Here is a 25324-nt window from a genome sequence, read left to right on the forward strand (position 1 = left end):
GGTCACTACGAGTCCCTTGTCATGCCTTTTGGTCTAACAAATGTCTCAGCTGCATTTATAGATTTAATGAATTGTATTTTTCGGCCATACTTAGACAAGTTTCTTATGGTATTCATAGATGATATTTTGATTTATTCTCGTAGTAAGTTTGAGCATGCCGAACATTTAAGGATTGTTTTACAGACTTTATGAGACAAGCAATTATATGCTAAGTTTAGCAAAAGTGAATTTTGGCTTCGATAGGTCGGATTCCTAGGTCACATTGTGTCGGGTGATGGCATCCAAGTTTGTCCAAATAAGATTTCTACTATTGTCGAGTGGAAGCTGCCAAGGAATGTAACTAAGGTTAGAAACTTCTTGGGCTTAGTCAGTTACTACCGACGCTTTGTAAAAGGATTTTCTATGATTGCAACTCCTTTGACGAGGTTGCTGCAAAAAGATGTTAAGTTTGAAGGGTTGGAAAAATGTTAGTAGAGTTTTGAGAAGTTAAAGACATTACTGATCGAAGCTCCAATTTTAGTGCAGCCCGAGCCAGGAAAAGAATTTGTTGTCTATTGTGATGCGTGCTTGAATTGATTGGGTTGCATACTTATGCAAGAGGGCAAGGTGATAGCCTATGCTTCAAGACAATTAAAGCCACACGAGAAAAATTATCCAACACATGACTTGGAGCTAGCTGCCATATTTTTTACGTTGAAGATTTAAAGACACCATTTGTATGGTGAAACTTGCCGTGTATTCACCGATCACAAAAGCTTGAAGTACTTGATGACTCAAAAGGAATTGAATCTGAGACAACAGAGATGGTTAGAATTGATTAAATATTATGAGCTAATAATTGATTATCACTCGGGAAAGGCGAATGTGGTCACCGATGCCTTGAGTAGGAAGTCCTTATTTACATTGAAGGCTATGAACACACAATTGGCTTTGTCTAATGATGGTTCAGTTTTGGCAGAGTTAAGAGCCAAACCGACATTTCTCCAAGAAATTTGTGCAGCTCAGAGCAATGATAGTGACTTGCAAGTCAAGAGAGCACAATGTGAGACAGGTATTGAATTAGATTTTCGGATTGGTTCCAATGGCTGCCTGATGTTTTTAGATAAGGTCTGTGTACCCAAAGATAATGAACTCATTCAAACAATTTTGCAAGAGGCACATGATAGTCGTTTGTCTATTCATCTGAGAAGTACCAAGATGTACAATGACTTTAAGACAACATACTGGTGGAATGGCATGAAAAGAGATATCTCTAAATTTGTATCAAAATGCTTAATATGTCAACAGGTTAAGGCTGGACACCAAGTACCTTCGGGCTTGTTACAATCTATGATGGTCCCCTAGTGGAAGTGGAATAGGATTACTATGGATTTCATGACAGGGTTTCCTTTGACACCGAAAAAGAAAGACACTGTTTGAGTTGTGGTTGATATGCTGACAAAGTCAGCTCACTTTATTCTAGTATGAACTGACTACTCACTTGATAAGTTGGCTGACTTGTATATTTTTGAGATTGTTAGAATACACGAGGTGCCATTGTTGATCATCTCAGATAGGGACCTAAGGTTCACTTCAAGATTTTGGAAGAGACTACAAGAGGCTTTGGGTTGAAAGTTGAGCTTTAGCATGGCCTTCCACTCACATACTGATGGTTAGCCTAAGCGAACAATTCAAGTCCTTGAGGACATGTTACGGTGTTGTGTTCTTAAGTTTCAAGGTAGCTGGGAAAAATACTTACCATTGGTGGAGTTCACCTACAACAATAGTTTCCAGACGAGTTTGAAAATGGCACCTTATAAGGTACTGTATGGCTGGAAGTGCCGGACTCCATTATATTGGACAGAACTCAAAGAACATCAGATTCATGGAGTTGACTTAATCAAGGAAACTAAAGAAAAATAAGGTGATACGTGATTGTTTGAAAGCGGCATCGAATAGGCAAAAGTCGTATGCTAATTTGAAGAGAAGAGAGATTGAGTTTCAAGTTGGAGATAAAGTATTCTTGAAAGTGTCTCCATGGAAAAAGATTTTGAGATTTGGCCAGAAAGGCAAATTGAGTCTGCAGTTTATTAGACCATATGAGATTACCGAAAGAGTTAGACATTAACCTATCGATTAGCCTTACCATCTGAACTGGAAAAGATTTGTGACGTATTCCATGTACCCATGTTGCGAAGATATAGATCAGACCCTTCCTACATGATTTCACTGGTAGAAGTTGATATTAGACTGGACATGACTTTTGGTGAAGAACCGGTTAGGATTTTGGCTCGAGAAGTCAAATAGTTGAAGAACAAGAATATTGCCTTGGTAAAAGTGTTGTGGCATGGACATGGAGTTCAAGAGGCTACATGGGAGCCCGAGGAGGCCATGAGAAGCCAATATTTGAACTTAATTACCGGTGAGACTTTCGAGGACAAGAGTCCTTAAGGTGGGAGAATTGTAACATCCTAAATTAGGGCCTAGTCAGAATAGTGGTTTTGAGACTGCAAATCCGATGTAAAAATATTTTTGTATGATTATTTTGAGGTCTAGAACATTAAAGCATGCAAGTGTGAAAGTTTCATGAAGAAAATTCTAGGTGTAAAGTGTCCAATTGAAATTTAGGGACCAAATCAAATAAATTGCAAAACTTGTGTTCTAGAAGCAATTTGTATGAAATTGCTTTGGATAATTAATTAGGAGGTCTTAAATAGCAATTTGCTCAAATTTTGAGTTTTTGGACAAAAATGGGCATGGATAGAAAATTTTGAAAGTTTAGTAAGGAATGACATTTTGGTCATTTAGTAATAAATGAATTAAAAAAGGAAAATCAAAGCAAAAATTTGCTTATCTTCAACCCTTGGCTGCCGAATTTTGTGGAGAACCATAGCTAGGGTTTTCAAACTTTTCATTCTTGGAAGTAAGTGACTCCTAGCCCGTTTTTAATGTTCTTTATATTTTTGAGATCCTCGTAACATACTCTATCCATTTCTTCCCAATTTTTAAGCTAGGGTTTATCTTGAAAATTTGACCCATGCATTATTCTTTGATGATTTATGGAGGATTATGAAAGTTAGATGTTAGATGAACATCTTTTGCTAGGTGATTTTTTCATGAAAACACTTCAAAGGGACCTATTTGTAAAAGGAATAAAATGTGTGGTAGAAACGTGAAATGGAGGATAATATGGGTTGGTATGAGCTTAGAATAGATTCGACTAGGCTTAGGTAACCAAGAAAATACATGCATTTCATTTTATGAGCGTTAGGACTAAATTGTAAAAATGTGAAAGGTTAGGGATAAAATGGTCATTTGTCCAAGAGAGAATTTTTGGGCTAAATTTGAATAATGTGATTGAATAATAATTTATTTTGTTTATATAGACCCCGAGAGATCAATTTTGGAGGTTGACCGTGGAAAACAAAAGGTTTCGGAATAACCGAAATCCAAATTCGAAACATCTTCCAAGTAAGTTCGTGTAACTCGAATGTATACTTTTAATATTTAAAATGTATCCTCTTTGATGTTATGAATATTTGATATTCATGGTATAATAATTCATGTTATATGAATGTAATGTTGAAAAGAGGACTAAAAGTCCCGATTGAATAAAAAGGATGTCCGATGGATTTCCCTAAAATGGAATTGACGGTAAGAAAAAGGATCTAGCACAGACGGCTATTCCTTAGGTGATCTAGCCTCCCGAAGAATAGAGTTTAAATGGATTTAGCCCGGACGGGTAATTCGAACTAGGATCTGAATTTAGCCTGAACTGGTAATTCAGATCCGAGCTTATTAGAGTAATTGTCATTGCAGGGGATTTAGCCTGGACTGGTAATCTCGACATTGCTCTATGAGTCTGTACTACGGGGGATTTAGCCTAGAGTGGTAATCCCAATATTGCTCTATGAATCTATACTACGGGGGATTTAGCCTGGACTGGTAATCCCGCCGTAAGGATTGAAGTTTGCGGGAGTGCATTCATTAAAAAGGTCACTAACATGAATTGAAGATAAATAAGTTAGTACGTTATAAGTGTATTATGGAATATCCATCGAGAATACGAGGAATTCAACAGGATTAATATGAGAAATGGAATTGGAATGCTGGTAATGATGAGCTCATCTAAGACCATTATTGTCCTGTATTGTTATGTGACTAACTTGATGTTTGGGTGTATGTGATAGGAAAAATATTCTTTTCTTGATGGATTGGTGAATTATGTATTTGTATGTTAAAATAATTGGTAAGTTTATTTTCTCGTTATACGAACTTACTAAGCATGTTAATGCTTACCCCGTTTTATTTTCCCTGTCTTTAGAGCTTGTGGACTCATAAAGATTGGAAGATGATTGGAGTACTGGTCACACTATCGACAAGTCTTGCTTCGGTATAAAGAACTTTTATTTTCTTATAATGACATGTATAGGGTTTTTGATCGTTTTGTTATATATGTCATTTGGTTAGCCAAAGAAATGGTTTATCAAGATATGCTAATTCATTTTGTATATGGCCATGAGATGTGGCTCATATTGATAGAAGTTGTAACCTTACTAAATATACATGTTTAAGTTTAAATGTTTCATATGATGTGATTTTATGGTTTAGCATGAATGGTATGGGGTTATAATATGGCCTAAGTATAAAACGTGTAATGTGATAATGTTACTCTTTAATACAAAAAAGGGTAACTTAGCATGTGCTAAAAAATGAGATCAGATTAACATGCAATAAACTTTGCCCAAGTGGTTTAAGGTATGTTTAGACCATGTTAGATACCACTGAAATTAATAAGTGTGTATAGGTGTTAGATGATGACCAATGGCTTGGAAAATAACCTTCAAAAGGTCGACACGGGTAGAAACACGGCCATGTGTCTAGGCCGTCTGTAACACACGGTCTGCCCTCATGGCCGTGTTGTCCAACCGTAGGTCCCCTGCACCTTGAAATTTCAAGTCAGTATGCATGGTAGTAAACACACGGGCAGAGACAAGGCCGTGTGTCTTAGCCATGTGGAAGACAAGGCCTCTGGCCACGGATGTGTGCCTTGGCCATGTGCATCTAAATGGTTGCTGACATCATAAACAGAATGTCAAGGTCTTTGGATATGGTCGATGACACGGGCATGTTCATGGCCGTGTGAGGGACACGGGCTAGGAACACAGGCATGTGCTAGGCTGTGTGAAAACCCCTGTAAGTTCGAAATGAAAAATAAACCCATACGGGTAAGGTACACGGGCGTGTCCCGACTATACGGACGTGTGCCATTCCTCTACACGGGCATGTGAGGCTAAAAGCATGAAATTTTCCTAAGTTTTCCTCAAGTTTTCAGTTTAGTCCCAGACCATTTTTAATGTCTGTTTTGGGCCTCGTAGGCCCATATTAAGGACATCGTGAATATGTTTGATGGTTTTTGATTTGGAACAAAATTTTGTGACGTGGTTTTACTAGAATACTTGTGAAATTGTACGGTAACGTCTCGAACCTTGTCCTAATCTGGGGTAAGGGTAAGCGGTGTTACATATACTAAGTATATGGTTTTGTTTCCCGTGCACAGGTTAGGTACTTAGTGATTCGATCATTGAATTAGCATCCAACAGAAAATCTCATATTCATCAGGTTGATGAAACTTTTCTTAATTTGTTTGGCATGTACCTATAGGATTTTATGTTATACTCTACTTAGTTGGAGAATTAATTCATACTTTGAGATGTTTTATAAAGAGGCGTATATGATAGTTGTCAATGGTTCGTACCATGTATATGTTTGTTGTTGATGATGCTATGGGAGTTTTTAAATGTGATTATAATGCTTTGGATGTGAATTAATATATATAATTGGAAAACAGGATGCATGAAATTCAATGAATAAATAGGTTAATAGTTGAGATACTGATATATATTAATCATGACTTAGTCTTTGGTTTAAATGTATGATTTTTTAATTTATATTGTAATGAATGTTTTCATTTGCTCCAGCAATGAATGTGATATCCCATTGCTCGGACCTGATGATTGGGTCAGTAATTGGGGTGTTACAGTGCCAATAATCAATATGTAAAATTTCATATTGTTTGGAAAATGTTTAGCTATTAAAAAATATTTTTTATCGAAAACTTTCTAGGTAAAAAAACTGTTTTAAGGCTATTTACTAGAAATTAGTTTATAAGAACACAAAGAACACCTAAAACATCCAAAAATCTGATACCAAATGAGAAAAACGAGTGTGGATAAGTGTGGAAGGGGATCATAAAGTTTGTTCAAGCTGTCAATTTTCAAGCTCAAAAGATTATTCAACTTGCAACAAATATTTGTATGGGATCCAGACATTTATGAATTAAGATGTCTTCATAGTGTTCAAATATCTATCTCTTAGCTTCGAAACACACTTTGAATCACTCGATTTCAAGTTTAGGAACCCAAGTTATGACCATTTTAGTGAAGACTATGCGACCAGAATTTTTGGACGAGATTATGATGGGAATTACGAGTTTTGGGATTTTTATTTCGAGTTTAAATCATATTGGATTCAATTTTTAGGCTTAATTTTTATTATATTTGAGCCCAATATCGTATTTATCAGTTATTATCATTTTATTCTGAATTTTTTATAATTATGAAATATTTTAAGTTATTTAGGAGTTTCATGTCAACGAGATAGTTTAGTTTAAAACTACTTCTTGTTTTGGTTAATTAGAGTTCTAGTATACTTAAGGGTTTTGTTTAGATTTATTTATTTAGCCTATATAAAGGCCTTTGCATTGTACACCTAATAATCAATTCATTATTATTCGTCTTCTCTTTTAAGTTAATAAATTCTCTTTGAGTTTTTCTTTTTTCAAGATTTTTTTTGAGTTTTCTTTTAGAAGAGTTTTAACAATATTTTCAGATTTAAGTTCAAACTTTTTTCTTGCTAAGTTTTCTTTCTTGGAGGGGAAATTAGAGCCGCTTAAAGGGGGTTGTGGATTATTCTTATTTCCAAGGCTCCATAGGACTTTTACACGCCATGTTCTATCTTTTTCATCTATCTTCTTTATTTTCTTCTTTATTATTCTAATATTTGATTTATTATTCCATTTTATTTATCTTAGTTTTTATTTTAAATTTTTTATCTGACTTGGATTCGATTGCATTTTAAATTGTGTCAAAATCCAAGTTTCTTTTCAAACATCTAGAGCCCTAAGTCAAATTTAGGACTTGGAAAAACTTTACGAGCCTCTTCAACATTCTTCCACACTTATCCGTATCATTTGGTATCTGATTTGTGCGTTTTAGGTTTTCTTTAGGTTCTTATAAAACTAATTTCCAACAAACAACCTCAAAACAATTTTTTTTACCTAGAAAATTTTAGAGGAATTTTTTAGGGGTTAAACAATTTCAAACGATTTAAAATATTACATAGTGTTTCTTGAAACTATTTTAGAATATTAAAAAATATTTTCCACAAAAAAAAGTGAAAAAAGAGTGAAAAAATAGAAAAATACGAAAAAAAGAAGAAAAATTAAAAAATTATTTGTGGGTTGAATTTTTTGTCCCAACTGTCCAGATTAGATTTACATTATTTGAGGAGGCTACTGTTTAAAATTTGTTAATTTTGGAAATTGAAAACACCTCGAACAAAGTTTGTCAAGTTGCTTCGCAATTTTCAGGTTTTCGAGTTTCAAGGATTTTTATTGACTCTTAGCATTAGGTTTTCATTTTTATTTTTTGCTTTTTATTTTTCATTTACGCGTTCTAACACTTTATTATTTATTTTTTTAGTAGGTTAAATCACGTTGCACGTTCTTTCCTCCATGCAACACAATTCTTTTGTGTCTAGCTGATTTTGGATTCCTAGTGCTACTAGGTTTGCTTTGCTAGTTTGATTCTAATACATTCTGATTAATTAATATAAACACTTTTAAAAGACTCACAAGATTGATTCTTACTTATTAAGAATTTGATTTTTATTTCTAAGTGCATAGCAGTGAGGTTTCCTTAAGTTTTCTTTTCTTGTGTGTTGTGTTCTTTTCAAGCTTTCATAATGATTCGTGATACTATGATTGGGAAGTTACAAAGGGGTGAAGAGGTTCAAAATGCTCAAGATCAGCAATGTGATACTATTCTAGACACAATCAGTAAAAAATTGGAACACCTAAGTACTAAAATTGAGTGTCGGAATCGATATTTTGAGGAGATAAGGTTTATTAGCCTCGTCTTTCTACAAATAATGCTCGACATGTCTCTCGTGAAAATGATGAGACTTTGGTTAATAATGAATGTGGGCTACATTTTTTAGCTAAATCAAAGTTCTCAATTCTAGAATATCATGGAAAGAATGATCAGAAGACTTATTGTAATGGAAAAGGTGATCATAAATTAGTTTGTCAGTTCAAGGGGAGATGGCCAAATGAAAGAAGGAGTACAATTGGTGTAGTTCAAAAGATCATGAGGGTTTCCGATGTCCAATTAGATATCCAATTAAGTGAATAAAATTGAGATATCACCTTTTTGTGCAATGTTATTGGTGTAGTTCAAAAGAGCATAAGGGTTTCCAATGTCCAGTTAAATATCCAACTAGAGAAGAAACTAAGTATGACTTATACCTTTTATTGACTCTTACTCTAATGGAAAAGAGATTTGTGATGGCGAACTTTATGAACCGGAAAATAAGATAGTGAAAATTTTTTCCTCAAATCTATCGAGTTAGATGAGATAGAAACGTCATGGTCTCTTACTGAGATGTATCGTACTGAATTGAATATTCATAAAACTTGTGAAGGGGATATGGGAGATGAGGAAGAATCATGTGAAAAGACCAAGAGAAAAGAGACCTTGAGTGATAAAAGTCTACTTGATGGTCCAAATTTGACGAGTGAAAATCCATATGTGGTAAAATTGGAGAGTTCTCAAGTGGAAAAACAATATGAAATGTGAAACGATGGAAATGTGCAAGTGTACACAATCACAACAAGTAATAAAGTGATAAGTATTGTCAAGTTATTGTACCCACAGGGATTGTGTAAGTGAATATTCATGAAATGTAAAATTTAACAATTTGGTGGAGGAAAAATATATTGATTTGAATAGGTGTTATAAAAACTAAAGTTAACTAAGTGATTAACTAAGAAAATAAAAAGTAAAAATTCCAATGCATGATTTCTTAAAATAAGTTTAATCAATATGACATAAATGTGTTAGATTAATTTTATTATTTAACTTAGAATTATTAATATCTTGTACATGTTGTTACAAATAATTTCACGGCAACTCAGTAACTTGCTAAGTAATGCACATACTTGCCTACTAAAACTCAATAATCTCTTGACCATATCTCTATGTCAATTCAAACGATTAATCAAATTTTAATAAGCAAGTAAAAGATTAAGTGAGGTAACAATATATCTCTATATTGAAACAATTTAATCACAATAATCTTACAAGTTATGCAAGACTAATGTATTGTTTAATATCGTCGCTAATTTAACCCTCAACTACCTTAGAAGATTAAACATGCACCAATTAAATATTGTGTTCATTAATTAAAATTTAAATCAATTTAAATAATTAATTCAATTGTTACCTTACAATTAAAATGTAAACATAACATAAGCATGATTTTTATTTAATTGAACAATTTATTGACATCTAAAAACAGCACAAACACATTTTTAATAATCTTAAGAGGACATAATGCAATTAACCTAACACGAAAGGAATTTAAGTCATTTTAATTAATTAAAGAACAACAACGCAAAAATTCATGTTCATGATAAAAAAAATAAAAAAAAAAGATTAAGAGAAGGGAACTAGAAAAGCAAATCTATGTGGTTTTTTGAAGCTAGATTAGTGCACTCCTCTCGTCTCTGCTTGTTTTGTGATCCAAGGCTTTCATGAACATTTAATTGCTTCTACTACAAAAGGTGTGCAAGCTCTTTTTCAAGAGGGGAAATCGATAAGGGAAGAAAAGAAGTGAAAGGAAACATAAAGGGAAAAAGAGAGAAAATATGTGTGTGTGAGATGTATGAAGTGAGGGATCAAAAATGAAAGAGTGAAGGGAGCTTTTTATAGTGGGAGATGCAGCTAAAATTAGCTAAAAATAGCAGCCAATCCCCCTTCCCATGGTCGACCATGCTAGGTGGAAGGAATGGTTGACTCAAATTTGCTATTTTTAGCTTGTGGCTAAAAAGGGGAGGAGTTTGAATGGCATTTAGGAGGAGTTCAAGGGCTATTTTGCAAGCGTGAAAATTAGCTAAAACAAGTTGATTGGGTCAGCTATATGGGATGGTTTGGGTTGCTCTTTTGGGCTTGTCTGTCCTCCCTCTTTACTTGCCCAATTCAGGCTATTTTCTCTATTTCGAGCTGCTTGTTTTTCCCCAATAAATATCAAACCAGACCAATTGATTTGACAAAGTAAAAAAGAAAAAAGAAAAAAGTTAAGTCCTCCACGTGTAACTGTAACACCCCTTACCCGTGTTCATCGCCGAAACAGGGTATGAGGCATTACCGGAACATACACATGTAATCATACAAAACAAAGACATAATTTTTACATCCAAATTAAACTTGTCAATTTTTATCTCTAAGTTCCTAATATGGATCTACAAGGCCCAAAACATACTATGGAAACAGTTCGGGACTAAATCGAGATCTTTGGAAAACATTGGAATTTTTTTTTGAAAATAGGGTGTCCAAGGCTGTGTCCTTCACACAACCATTCACATGCCACATTTTCCATACACACTCATTCAACCAACTCATGACTCTCACAAAATGAATCATCATAACATATAACTTAACTAATATTAGCCAACATCGATGGCCTTGTACAAAATGACTTATAAAATATTAAAAGCCAACATTTTAGGCCAAATCAATTATGACATATAACAAAATAACCAAGTCCTCTATACATGTGATAATTCAAAATATGAATTTCAAGATACGAAAAGAATAATGATAGTGTGGATGGATCTCCGACGATCTACATACCCCAAGCTAGCTTGGTGACACTATAAAACAAGGGAAAAGAGAGGGGAGCAAGCATATAGCTTAGTAAGTAGGTATGTAAATAAAAAAAAATATTAACATGCTTTTATAAATCCTCAAAATATGTTTTCAAAATAATACAATTATAACCACACATAGATACACTATTTACTCAAGTTCAAAACAAGCTATCTATTTGAGTCATAGTCACTAAATTATTTATATCTGGAGCTATGGAACTCCAAATTAAGATCCACTAATTTTTCCAGAAGCTAGACTTATATATAATCTTACCATAAAATTTTTATTATTTTTGGTTTAGCCAATAAGTACAGTTTATTCCTTAAAGTCACCCATGTTTCACTATCTAACAGTTCCGACCCCTCTTCACTAAAAATTAATTATCTCCTCATACGGGATTCGAATCATTTTCCCATTTGTTTCTTTTTAAAATAGACTTATTAAGGATTTTAATAATAAAAACTATAACTCATAATTATTTTTGTAAAATTTTTAATGATTTTCCCAAATCAGAACAAGGAAATCCAAAATCATTCTGACTCTGTCTCACAAAAATTCATATATCTCGTAATATGAAATTCTCTTTCTTACACCATTTCTTTTATGTGAAAATAGACTCAATAAGATTTAATTTAATATCTTATTAAACCTCCAATTCAATTTTCACCATTTTTGGTAATTTTTGAAAATCACACAACTGCTGCTGTCCAAAACTATTTTATTACTAAATTTCAGTCTTTCATATTTTTCTTTGTAGTAACTTTCATTGTAACACTTATTCCATATCAATCTTACCACAGTTCGATCACATAACGAGCACATTGCTCATAAGTTTACACACACATACATGCACTTATTCATCACATAGTCATATTCAATTACACCTAGTCATTTCTCGTGGAACATATCGGAATAATAACAGATACCCTTGTAGTCAAAGCTACCTTCTTCACAAAGTGGCCTTCACATAGTACCACACTGGTGACCAAAGCTATCTTTCTTCACAAAGTGGCCTTCACATAGTACCACACTTGTGACCAAGCTATCTCTTCTCAAAGTGGCCTTCACATAGTACCACACTTGAGTCACTAGTGACATGTCACTTGTGTCCTATTCTGTTCCTAATGTTCAACCGGGAAATTTCTCACTTTTCAATACTTGTCAATTTCATTCAATATTCAGCCACATTTCATAAAACATAATAAAATGTAATAACGTAAGTAAAAATGATGCATTATTTACATACAAACTTATCTCGGTGCAAAATATGACAAATTTGCAACTTAGTCTACAACCTTTTTTTCCCCGATCAAGGTCAATTCCTCGTCTTTCTTGATCATACTCACATTATTCAATTTAGTCCAAAAATCATACTATGGAAAAATTACATTTTTGCTCCTAAAGTTTTACATAATTACAATTTTTCCCCTAGGCTCGTAAGATGAAAAGCACTTACTTTTCTCAAATTCTAAGCCTAGCCGATCCATAATCCCTCTTATAGCAGCTCAAATTTTTCACTAAATCACATTTTCTGCACATAATTTTACAACTTTTACAAATAGGTCCTTTTAGGCAATTTCATCAAAAATTACTTAGTAAAAGTTGTTTATCACACCTCAAACTTTCATATTCTTCCATAAAACATCAAAACACATGCATGTAATCCATGGGTAAATTTTTAAACACAAACCCTAGCTCAAAATAATGGTGGAAATAGCTAAACCGAGCTACTAGGATCTCAAAAATGTAAAGAACATTAAAAACAGGGCTAAAATGGACTTACAATCGAGCTTGGAAGCTTGAAAAACCCTAGCTATGTCTTCCTCATGTGAAATTCAGACAAGGGGTTGAAGATGGACAAAAATTGGCTTTTAATTTTGTTTTTAATTCATTTTAATTATCAAATGACCAAATTACCCTTAATGAAAAACTTTAGAAATATACCAAACCATGTCCATTTTTTTCCACCAACTTAACCAATGGTCTAATTACAATTTAAAGACCTCCAATTTAAAATTTTATAACAATTGGACACCTCTAACATGTAGAATTCAAGTTTTACACTTTTTTTACAATTTAGTCCTTTTGACTAAATTGAGTGCCCAAACGTCGAAATTTTGGAATGAAATTTTCACGAAATCGTCCTGTGAAATTTTAGGCTATAAAAATATAATTAAAGTGAATTTTACTATGTCGGATTTGTGGTCCCAAAACCACTGTTCTGACTAGACCCAAAATCAGGTTGTTACAGTAACAACCTACTTTTCAATGATGATGGAATAGTGGTTTTGGGACTATAAATTTCTGCCATGTCGGCTTGTAAATACTATTTATAGAATATTTACAGAGTCATAAGAAATTTTAACATTTAGATAACTAATTAAGGAAAAAAGAATTAAATTGTAAAAGGTGCAAAACTTGTTAATTATAGCATTAAGATGATCAAATAGCTTAATTATTAAATGAGGGAGGACTCATATGGTAATTAGACCATAGTAAAAGAAGATTGACGGCTTTGTACTTTGAATTCATTAAAATGAATGATAATTTAAAGGAAAAAGTTGTAATTTGTTAAATAAAACTTAAGTAAAAATAAAATAACAATGCTATCATCTTCCAAAAGGAAGAATCACCGAAAATTAAGGTGTTAAAACACCATTTTTACCAAGCTTGAAGTTCTACTATGTTCTTGGCTTGCATGTAAGTAATTTCCAACTCGTTTCTTATGATTTTTATGTTTTTGAGATCGTTGCAACTAGGTCCAACTAGCCCGTACCTTCGTTTTTGAATCTGTTAAAAATTTTAGAAGTTGCCATTGATGAATCTTGATTGCTTTTTACAATAACTATGCTTTTGAAGCTTTGATTGTGGTATTTGGTTGTTTTATTAAGTGATTTTTGTTAGATTTTGATTTGAGAATTGAATTCTTAAAATGTCAAAATTTCAAGGTTTGATAATAAAGATTGTTAAAAGGCTTAGAATATTTGGTTGTAATTTGGTTCCTAGAAAATGGTAAATATGATGAATTTCGGGTTAGAGGACTAAATTGTAAAAGCTATAAAAGTTTAGGGAAAATATGTAATTAATAAAAATTTACCGTCCAAATGCATTGAATGGAATGTGAAATGTGTATGAGATTAATATATTGTATTTAATTATTATATAGATAAAAACTTGGATAAAAAAAGACAATAATCGAGGAAAAGAGAAAATAGAGAATTAGTTCCTGCGTGTTGATCGGCATTTAAAAGTAGGTAAGTTCATGGTATTTTAATACATAAATGAATTTCTACTTGTATTCTTATATTATAGCTCTTTAATTAAATTTTATAAATAATTATTGAATGAATGCATATACGTGCCCCTGTTTGTACTTCAGTACCCCTGAATGCACATACATGCCCCTTTTTGTACTTTCGTACCCCTGAATGCACATACATGCCTTTGTTTGTTCTTCGGTACCTTTGAATGCACATATGTGCCCCTGATTGTACTTCGGTACCCCTGAATGCATATACGTGCCCTGCTTATACTTTGGTAATCCTGAATTAAATAATACGTGCATTGAGTATAGTTATACTTAGAATAAATGTTATACTATGTCTTTATTATGCTATGTAAGCTTACAGGTTTTTGTTGATTGTTTTGTAGATAACCGTTGCTGACATTTTGGAAGGATCAATCAACCAGCTCACACTATCCATCTAAGTATGCTTATATTTCATAGATAAACATTGATTGTTAGTTGTTGATTGAAGTGTGTTTGATCATGGAACAATGCTTAATTACTTAATGTCTTGTAAATGAGCTTTTTTAAGCATATTTGTGATCAATTGTTTAGTATAATGTGGTGCCTTTGAACGGAACATTGGTTGGATAATGTAGATTAGTTGATTTGGTATATTGAGGTATGTTGTGTGTAACACCCCTCACCCGTATTCGATGCTGGAACAGGGTTACGAGGCATTATCGAACTTACATCGCAAACAATCATACAATTCCGAGTCATAAATTTCAACCAAATTTAAAACCATTTGCATTTAGTCATAAAGTCCCTAATACGATCCTACGAGGCCCAAATCATGCTTTGGAAGTGCTCTGGGATTAAATCGAGAACTTAGAAAATTTTTACAAAACATAGAAGATTTTTGTCAGGTATAAGGGTCACACGCTCGTGTGGTTTGAGACACGTCCATGTGGGCAGGCCGTGTGGTCACACACGCCCGTGTCCTTAACTCGTGTAACTCTCTGTTTTGCAAGGGATGAACAATTTGAAGTCACACGGCCAAGCCACATGCCCGTGTGCTAGGCTGTGTGATTAATTAATTTTCATAAAATAGGTGCAGACTTCACGCGGCCAGGACACACGGCCATGTCTGGGGCCGTGACCCTCACACTGCTGAGACGCATGCCCGTGTCTCTACTTGTGTGCTCAATTCTGAGCATTCTGTTTCTCAAAATTAAGATGCAGGGGACACATGGCCGAAACAAATGCCCATGGGGCAGGCCGTGTGTCACATACGGCCTAGACACACGCCTATGTGTCTATCCGTGTGGACAAAAAATAAAGGCTATCTACCAAGCCAATTTGCCACCCTCTTTTGCATACATATACACAACATCAAATGACATAACTCATAGCATACTTAGACAACCAAAACATACACAATCAAGGCTAAAACATGTCATTTCAATACCTAACATACTTGCAACATCATATTTTACCAAACCAAACCATACCATTCACATTCTACAAGCTTCAATATGGTTACCATTAATATGCATTGTATCATATGGATCTTCAAGCATACCAATGAACCAAAACTCATTCATTAACAACAAAGCTATATAGCCATAAATAAACATATAGTGAACCATTACAAAACACATAAACAAAAGGCATTGGCACATATACTTATATAAATAGGCTTACAACCATTTTAGTCAAAATAAGCCAATTACATTGCTAAATACCAAATCACCTTAAACAACTATAAGCCAACACATTTTGGCCAAAATCATAATGACACATGTACCCAAAATGACCAAGTCCCTATACATGCCATATACTCAAAATGTTTAAAATCATCGATACCAAAAATGACTGTTTGATAGTGTCATGCGATCTCCAACGACCTCCAACCCGAGCTAGCTTTGTAACATTATAAAACATGGAAAAATAAAATGAAGTAAGCTATATAGCTTACTAAGCTCGTATGAAATAAATAAGAAAATCTTACCATACATTTAACATTCAAGTAAAGTAATATAAGATAATGTAATTTACTATAATCTCATGACCATAATTCATTCCATCACAACTTAACTTGAAATCATCATTTCACGAATTCAATAATAATAAGCTTTATGTACAAACTTGTACCATCTCTTAATAATTTCATACTTATTCTCATCGTTGACATACCTAATGAACCATTCAGAATAATAATATCAGATGCTCAGGAAACCTTGCACACAAGGTGTCACATATGTAGTCATTGCTACCTCTATCTCATAACACATATATGCTCACTCTCGAGCCATCAGCGGGCTTGCTCATACAAGCTGTAACGCCCCGTACCCGAGACCGTTTTCGGAGTCGAACACGAGGTGTTAACGGACTTAATTCATTAATTAAACAGCTCATACAATTCATTTTAAAATTTCCAGACAAGCTGGCTAACTGCATCACAGTCCCTTTAAAAATCATATCTCGAGTTACAAAACTCGAAATCCAATTCCGTAAATTTTTCCTGAAACTATACTCATATATCTATCTACTAATTTTTTTCTAGAATTTTTGGTTGGGCCAATTAGTACAGTTTATTAGTTAAAATCTCCCCTATTTCAGGGTTCGACTACTCTGACCTCTGTGTATTACGAATCAGATATCTCCTTGTACAGAGCTTCAATGACTATGCCGTTTGTTTCTAATAAAACTAGACTCAATAAGGAATCTTTACATATAAAGAATGACTTCTAATTGCCTTTGTAAAATTTATGGTGAATTTCCAAAGTCAGAACAGGGGATCCAAAAATTGCTCTAGCCCTGTTTCACAAAAATTTAAACATCTCATAAAATATAACTCATATACCTATTTTGTTCCATTCATATGAAAATAGACTCATATTTCTTTAATTCCATATTTTATTCATCATATAATTATATCTCTACTATTTTTAATGATTTTTCAAACTCACGTCACTGCTGCTGTCTTAATCTATTTTATGGTAAATTTTACCTATTTCATGGTATCCGTGGATTAGCTAGTAATTTGACATACATAACACCAAATATGATCATGATTAGCCATTCCTATGGCTAATCATTACCAAGCATTTCCATACCACTCAATAACCATATCATAAGACCATATATACAAAATGATTATACTGCTATACATGCCATACTCAAAATATACAAGCCATTATGCCAAGATGGTATACGGATAGTGTGAGCGAGCCTCCGACCGTTCCCGATTTTCGAGCTGGCTTGTCAAAACTACAAGGAATGAAAAGGAGGGAGTAAGCATAAATGCTTAATAAGTTCACATGCAAATAGCAAGTAACATAACCATATAAGCAAACATAAAACATCATTTGCATAATCATCACCAAGACATTCATATCACATTTTCATTTATCATCTAACCATATTGTTGTTATATCGATTTTTCAACCCGAGGGTTAAGTACATACCTGTTCAAAGTACCCATTTCACAGCACTTACCAATACGTCCCTTTCATCTTGAGTATTCCTCCATTTCAGTAGAACTTTACCCGTTGAACACATCGGAATATAATTCGGATACATGGAAAGTTTGCACATAAGTGCCACATATGTAGCCAAGCTACCATGTAACCCGCCCATAAGTGAACTCGGACTCAACTCAACGAGCTCGGGCGTTCGCATCCATGAGTGAACTCAGACTCAACTCAACGAGTTCGGATGCCTAGTTACATCTCACGAACTCGGACTCAACTCAACGAGTTCGGACATTTGCATCCATAAGTGAACTCGGACTCAACTCAACGAGTTCGGATGCCTAGTTACATCTCACGAACTCGGACTCAACTCAACGAGTTCGGACATTTGCATCCATAAGTGAACTCGGACTCAACTCAACGAGTTCGGATGCCCAAATATCCCAGTGACATGTCACTCGTATCCTAATCCATTCCTCAGGCTCAACGGGACATTTTTCCCAATCATATGTCTCAACCATCTTCTATGGAATGTCGATACCGATACTCGGTAGTATTTCACATTTTCCAAGTATATCACATAATTTGACATATTATCAAACAATTGTCACAAGTATGATATTTCATAATAATTATCATATCATTTAAATAACATTAAAACATTTAAAACAATAACTATGTTACCAACATTTACATATGAACTTACCTCGGTATGCGAAAATGGCTACTTTTACCATTTCGTCCACAACTTGGTATTTTCCCCATTTTAGCCCGAATTTTAGTTTTCCTTGCTCTATCATTTAAAATATAGTCTAATTAGGACTCACATTATTCAAATTGACCCAAAATCATATTTTGGAAAAATCACAATTTTGCCCCTAAACTTTTGCATATTTACACTTTTGCCCCAAAGCTCGTAAATTAAACTTCAGCCTATTTTCTTATGTTTTATGACATGCTGATCATTTTTCCCTTCTATGGCAACATAAATTCTCACTCTAACATGTACTTATGACTATTAGGTATTTTTACCGATTAAGCCCTTTTGCTCGTTTTCACTTAAAATCGAGTAGCACAAGTTGTCTAACATAATTTAAAACCTCATATTCTATCATAAAACACAAAAATACACAAATTTCACCTATGGGTATTTTTCCAAATATAAACCCTAGGTTAAATTATTGCTAGCATAAGCTAAATCGAGCTACCGGGACTCTAAAAACGTAAAAATCATTAAAAACGAGGCTAGAACGGACTTACAATCGAGCTTGGAAGCTTGAAAAACCCTAGCCATGGTTTCTCCTTGCTATATTTTTCCATGGGGTTGAAGATGAGCAAAATTGGCTTTTAATTTTGTATTTTAATTCATTTCACCCCTAAATGACCAAAATGCCCTTACTACTAAACTTTCCAAAAATTCCATCCATGTCCAATTTTTGTCCATAGACTTAGAAATTGGTAAAATTCTATTTAAGAGCTCCTAATTAATATTTCAAAACAATTTCATACTAGAAACTTCTAGAATGCAAGTTTTGCAAATTATTCGATTTAGTCCCTAATTTCAATTTAAGCACTTTATGCATAAAATTTCTTCACGAAATTTTCACACAATCATGCAATCATATCATAGACCTCAAAATAATCATAAAATAATTATTTCTATCTTGGATTTTGTGGTCACGAAACCACTATTCCGACTAGGCCCAAAATTAGGATATTACACAAGCTGTCAGTCAAGATGTAGCTACACGGTGCTGCTCACACAAGCTATCAAGTAACTGCAACATATACCGAGATACTCAGCAGCCAGTAGGACGTACAGGACCGACACCCGGATCACATAACATAATACCCTAGTGACATGTCACTTGTATCCTAATCTATTCCTTAGGTTCAATTGGGATTTCTCGCTTGCCAAAACGTCATCAAACGTGCCCGTAGAGTCGTTCACACAATTCATACAAAATTAAAGCATTTAAAATACAATTATAATAAAGCTTATTTACATACGAACTTACCTCGTTTACAAAAACAGTGAAAAGGATCTATTCGTCAATTACTTTATTTTTCCCTTGATCTAGATTCGAACTTCATTTTTCATTATCTATAATACCACATTTAAGTCATTTAATCATCAAGCTATTCAATTCTATCCAAAATCACATTATGAAAAAAATTATATTTTTGCCCCTAATATTTCAACATTTTACAATTTACTCCCTAGGCTCGTAAAATGAATTTCTTTCAATTTCTTCCCAACTCAAGCCCAGTCGAGCGTTACCCTTACTCGTAATAGCCCACAGTTTACATTTATTCACACTCTCACATACATTTTTTAACACTTTACAAATAAGTCCCTATTTGACATTATTATCGAAAATCACTTTACAATGTTGTTTAACAAACAACAAACGTGTATTTTCTACCATCAAACATCAAAATAGAAGCATATTCAACCTAGGTAAATTTTATAATTTAACTTTCTTTCAAATTAGTCCTTTAAATAGCTAGATCAAGTTATAACGATCTAAAAAATATAAAAATCATTAAAAACGGGACAAGAACGGACTTACAATCGAGCTTGAAAGCTTGGCCAAAACCCTAGCTATGGCTTCCTCCAAAATTTCGGCTATGAGGGGACTCAATTGAAGCAAATGAACATCTTTTATTAGGCTAATTTGTCTTTATTTACCAAATTACCAATTTACCCTTAATACATAAATTTAAAATTTCACCTAATCATGTCCATTTTTGTCCATCCTTATAATGGTCTAAGTACCATTTAAGGACCTCCAATTTAAAAATTTATAACAATTAAACACCTTTAGCGAAGTGAACTCAAGTTTGGCACCTATTGCAATTTAGTCTTTTTAGCTAAATTGAGCACTCAATCAATAAAATTTCTTAACGAATTTTTCACACAATTACTCTATCATGCTGTAGACCTTAAACAAATAGTAAAATAAATATTTCTTCTTTGGATTTGTGGTCCCAAAGCCACTTATCTGATTTGATCCAAAAATGGGCTGTTACGACTCTCCACCCTTAGGGATTTTCATCCTCGAAAATCTTACCAGAAAAGAGGTTAGGGTACTATTTTCTCATAGCTTCCTCGGGTTCCCACGTAGCATCTTCGATCCCATGTCGTTGCCACAAAACTTTTACTAGAGCTATGCTTTTATTTCTCAACTGTGTAACCTCTCAAGCTAACACTTTGATCAGCTCTTCACCGCATGTCATATCGGGTTGAATCTCAATCTCTGACAGTGAGATTACATGCGATAGATCTGATCGATATCATCGCAACATCTACACATGAAATACATTTTGGATCCTTTCTAACTCCAATGGCCAAGCTAGTCAATATGCCACTGGCCCTATTCTTTCAATAATCTCATACGGCCCAATGAAACGCAAACTCAACTTGCCTTTGCGACAAAATCTAAGAACTTTCTTCCACGGTGACACTTTTCGAAACACTTTATCACCAACTTGAAATTCAATATCCTTCCGTTTCAAATCTGTGTATGATTTTTGTCGATTCAAAGCTACTTTCAAACAATTTGAATTACCTTCACTTTCTCTTTAGTTTTCTGATCAAATCAACCCCGTGAATCTGTTTCTCACTAAGCTCTGTCCAGTATAGCGCAGTTCAGCACTTGCGACTGTATAATGCTTTATACGGTGCCATTTTTATACTCGATTGAAAATTATTGTTATAAGCATATTTCTCCCAACTACCTTTTAACTTTAAAACACAACAGCAAAGCATATCTTCGAGAATTTAAACCACTCTCTCAGATTGACCGTTGGTTTGTGGATGAAATGCAGTACTAAAATTCAACCTTGTCCCTAATACTTCTTGCAATTTCTTCCAAAATCGCGACGTGAACCTCAGATCTCTATCCGAAATAATAGAAGTAGACATTCCGTGAAATCTAACAATCTCAAAAATGTACAATTCAGCAAGTTTATCAAGTGAATAATCAGTACGTACCGGAATAAAATGAGCCGATTTCATCAACCTATCAACAATGACCTAAACATTATCTTTCTTTTTCAGAGTTAGAGGTAACCTCGATACAAAATCCATCGTAACTCTATCCAATTTCCACTCGAGTATCATCACAGGCTGAAGTAAACCCGAAGGCACTTGATGTTCGGCTTCCACTTGTTGACAAATCAAGCATCTCGTTACAAACTCTGAAATGTCTAGTTTCATGCCTTCCCACCAATACAATTTCTTCAAATCGTTATACATCTTTGTACTCCTAGGATAAACAGATAGACAACCATTATGTGCCTCATGAAGAAATTTTTGAATCATTTCAGTATCTCTTGGTACACAAATCCTATCTCGGAACCTCAAACAATCATCGGATCCAATCTGATATTCTGAATCACTATTCGATTTGTATTGAACTCTTTTGGCTTGCAACTCATTATCACCTTTCTAAGTTTTGTAAATTTGCTGAAGAAATACTGGTCTAGCTTTCAACTCAGCTAAAATCGATCCATCATCAGATAAGATTAACCGTGTATTCATTGTGCTCAAAGCAAACAAAGACTTTCTACTTAAAGCATCTGGAACTACGTTCGCTTTCCCTAGGTGATAGTCGATCACTATCTTATAATCTTTCAATAGTTTGAGCCATCTCCGTTGTCATAAATTCAAATATTTTTGAGTTATTAAATACCTTAAACTCTTGTGGTTAGTAAAGATGTGACACTTCTCACCAAATAAATGCTGTGTCCAAAATTTTAAAGCAAACACAATAGTGTCTAGTTCCAAGTCGTGCATCGGATAGTTCTTTTCATGCGGTTTCAACTGCCTCGAGGCATAAGCTATCACTTTACCTTTTTGCATCAACAAACAACCTAAATAGTTCAATGATGCATCACTAAAAATCACAAACTCTTTCCTCTACTCAGGTTGCACTAAGACTCAGATTGCACTAACACCGGTGCTTCAGTCAAAAATGCTTTCAACTGCTCGAAACTCTATTGACATTTCTCAGACCACTCGAATTTCACATCTTTTTGTAAAAGTCTGGTCATAGGTGTAGCTATCATCGAAAATCCTTTAACAAAACGCCAATAATAACCGACCAAGCCCAAAAAGCTCCTAACTTTTGATACATTTCTCGGTGATTTCCAATCAACAACTGCCGAAATCTTACTCCGATCAAATCGTATACCTTCTGCGGAAATAATATGTCCCAGAAATCTAACTTCTCGGAGCCAAAACTCACTTTTGCTAAATTTAGCAAACAATTGTTTGTCTTGCAAGGTCTATAATACAACTCTTAAATGCCCAGCATGTTCAGACTCATCTCGTGAATAAATCAAAATTTCATCAATAAAAATAACCACAAATTTATCTAAATATGGTCTGAAGATTCAATTCATCAAGTCCATAAAAACTGCAGGAGCATTAGTTAATCCAAAATGCATAAAAGGAATTCATAATGCCCGTACCATGTTCTGAACGCGGTTTTCAGCACATCTGAATCCTTAACTCTCAGATGATAATAACCAGATCTCATATCTAACTTCGAGAACACTGTTGCCCCTTTCAACTGGTCAAAAAGATCATCAATTCTCGGTAAAGGATACTATTTCTTTATTGTAACGATAATTAATACAAAGTCTTATGGACTCGTCTTTCTTCTTGATGAAAAACACTGGTACACCCCAGGGCGAAAAACTTGGTCTCACAAAACCCTTATCTGTCAACTCTTACAATTGAGATTTCAATTCTTTCAATTCAGTCAGAGCTATTCTATACGGAGCTATCGATATTGGTGAAGTTCCCAGTAGTAAATCAATGGTAAACTCAACCTCTCTATTTGGTGGTAATCCAGGCAACACTTTTGGAAACACATCTGGATATTCACTTACTACCGGCACAAATTTGATCTTCAATTCAGGCACTTTCGTATTCAGTACATACGCAATATAAGCTTCACAACCTTTTCTTATGTACCTCTAAGCTAACATCGATGAAATCACAATAGGAAACTCACTCAACTCATTCGATTCAATCCGAAGAATTTCTTTATCTTGACATTTCAATTCAATAATCATTAAAGGACAACTCTTGAAAACTTTATCAACTAAAACATATTTGCCTAAAGGGATCAACACTTTAATCACATACTCAATAAGCTCAACAGGCAAATTCTTACTAGAAACCAAATTCATGCAAATATAAGAATGAGTCGATCTAGGATCAATCAATGCAATTACATTAGTATCATAGAGAGAAAATGTACCAGTGATAACATCAGAGGATGACGCATCTTCGTGAGTACGAATAGCATAGGTTCTAGCAGAAGCTCTAACCTCTGATCTCACAGTCAAATCTTTCGTTACACCTCTGTTATTGGTTCCCATATTTCTTGGTGGCCTTCCTCTAGTGGTAGTGATACTCGACCTTGCACTCTGAAACTTATCTTTCTCAGCCATTTCAAGGCAATCTTGAATGAAGTGATCTTGGGAGCCACATTTAAAGCAAGCTCGGTCATTCATTCTACATTCACCAGGATGTCATCTACCACAGTGTTGACATTCAGGTCTGTTAGACCTAGCATTACCAACGATCACTATTGATGTAGTTTGGGCCTTCAAAACCGAATATTGCTTTCTGCGATCTCTATTGGGATATCTAGCTAAAACATTTGAACGAGTATAAAAATCCCTTGATTTCTTTGATGAAGATTGAAATGACTTATTCATCAGTCTTTTTCTCGAATCGCTAGCCTCAAACTTAACTTTTCTCTTTTCTTTGGTTAACTCTTTAGCTTGCAAGTTCGGATGACTAGCACAACAAATTCTTTCAACTCTATAATCCCTACTAGCAATCTAATATCCTCGTTCAACCCATCTTCAAATCTTTTACACATAATGGCCTCGGTGGAAACACATTCCCGAGCATACTTACTGATCCTAACAAACTCTCGCTCATATTTAGTCACAGACATATGACCCTGTTTCAACTCTAAAAACTCTTTGCATTTCTGATCAATGAACCGTTGACTAATATATTTCTTTATGAACTCATCTTGAAAGAATTCCCAGGCAACTCTTTCTCTCGGTACCACGGATACAAGAGTATTCCACCATTGATATGTCAAGTCCCTTAGAAGTGATATAGCACATTTTAAGCACTCATCCGGTGTGTAAGAAAGCTCATCAAATACCCTGATAGAGTTCTCAAGCCAAAACTCTGCTCTTTCGGGATCGTTGTCAACATTAGCTCTAAATTCTTCAGCCACTTATTTTCTAATCTTTTCAACTGAAGGCTTGTTTAGTCTTAACAATTCCACACCTTGAAGAGCTACGAAAACTAGTTGGGGGTTAGGTGGGGGTGGAGGATGTTCAACAGCCGGATTTGTTCGAACAAACTCGGCAAACCACTCATTCATCCTTTGGAAGAAGGCTTCCCTAGTCTCTCCTTTCTGACTAACCGTTACTGGTCTACTTTCAGATGGCCCTATCCCTTGAGCGGGAGTCGACGCATTACTTTCAAGATCATCAGCTGCATCTAGGTCAGGGTCCATTTACTATATGAAAATACAATTTAAATTGTCAAGAGTTGTCATACTATCAAAAATTATATATGGCATGTATAGCTAGACTCTCACACA

General features: G+C 34.3%; 1 protein-coding gene across 1 annotated transcript in view; it reads right to left on the minus strand.

Moving 5' to 3' along the window:
• Positions 1 to 24206, minus strand: part of LOC121230505 (serine/arginine-rich splicing factor 7-like) — a 58812-nt gene extending 34606 nt beyond the window's left edge. Inside the window, exon 1 of the mRNA XM_041115397.1 lies at positions 23951 to 24206. Coding sequence (XP_040971331.1) covers positions 23951 to 24206 — 256 coding nt within the window. The remainder of the gene's footprint in view (positions 1 to 23950) is intronic.
• Positions 24207 to 25324: the final 1118 nt, after the last annotated feature.

This window comes from Gossypium hirsutum, chromosome A06 (genome assembly GCF_007990345.1).
Source record: "Gossypium hirsutum isolate 1008001.06 chromosome A06, Gossypium_hirsutum_v2.1, whole genome shotgun sequence".
NCBI lineage: Eukaryota > Viridiplantae > Streptophyta > Magnoliopsida > Malvales > Malvaceae > Gossypium > Gossypium hirsutum.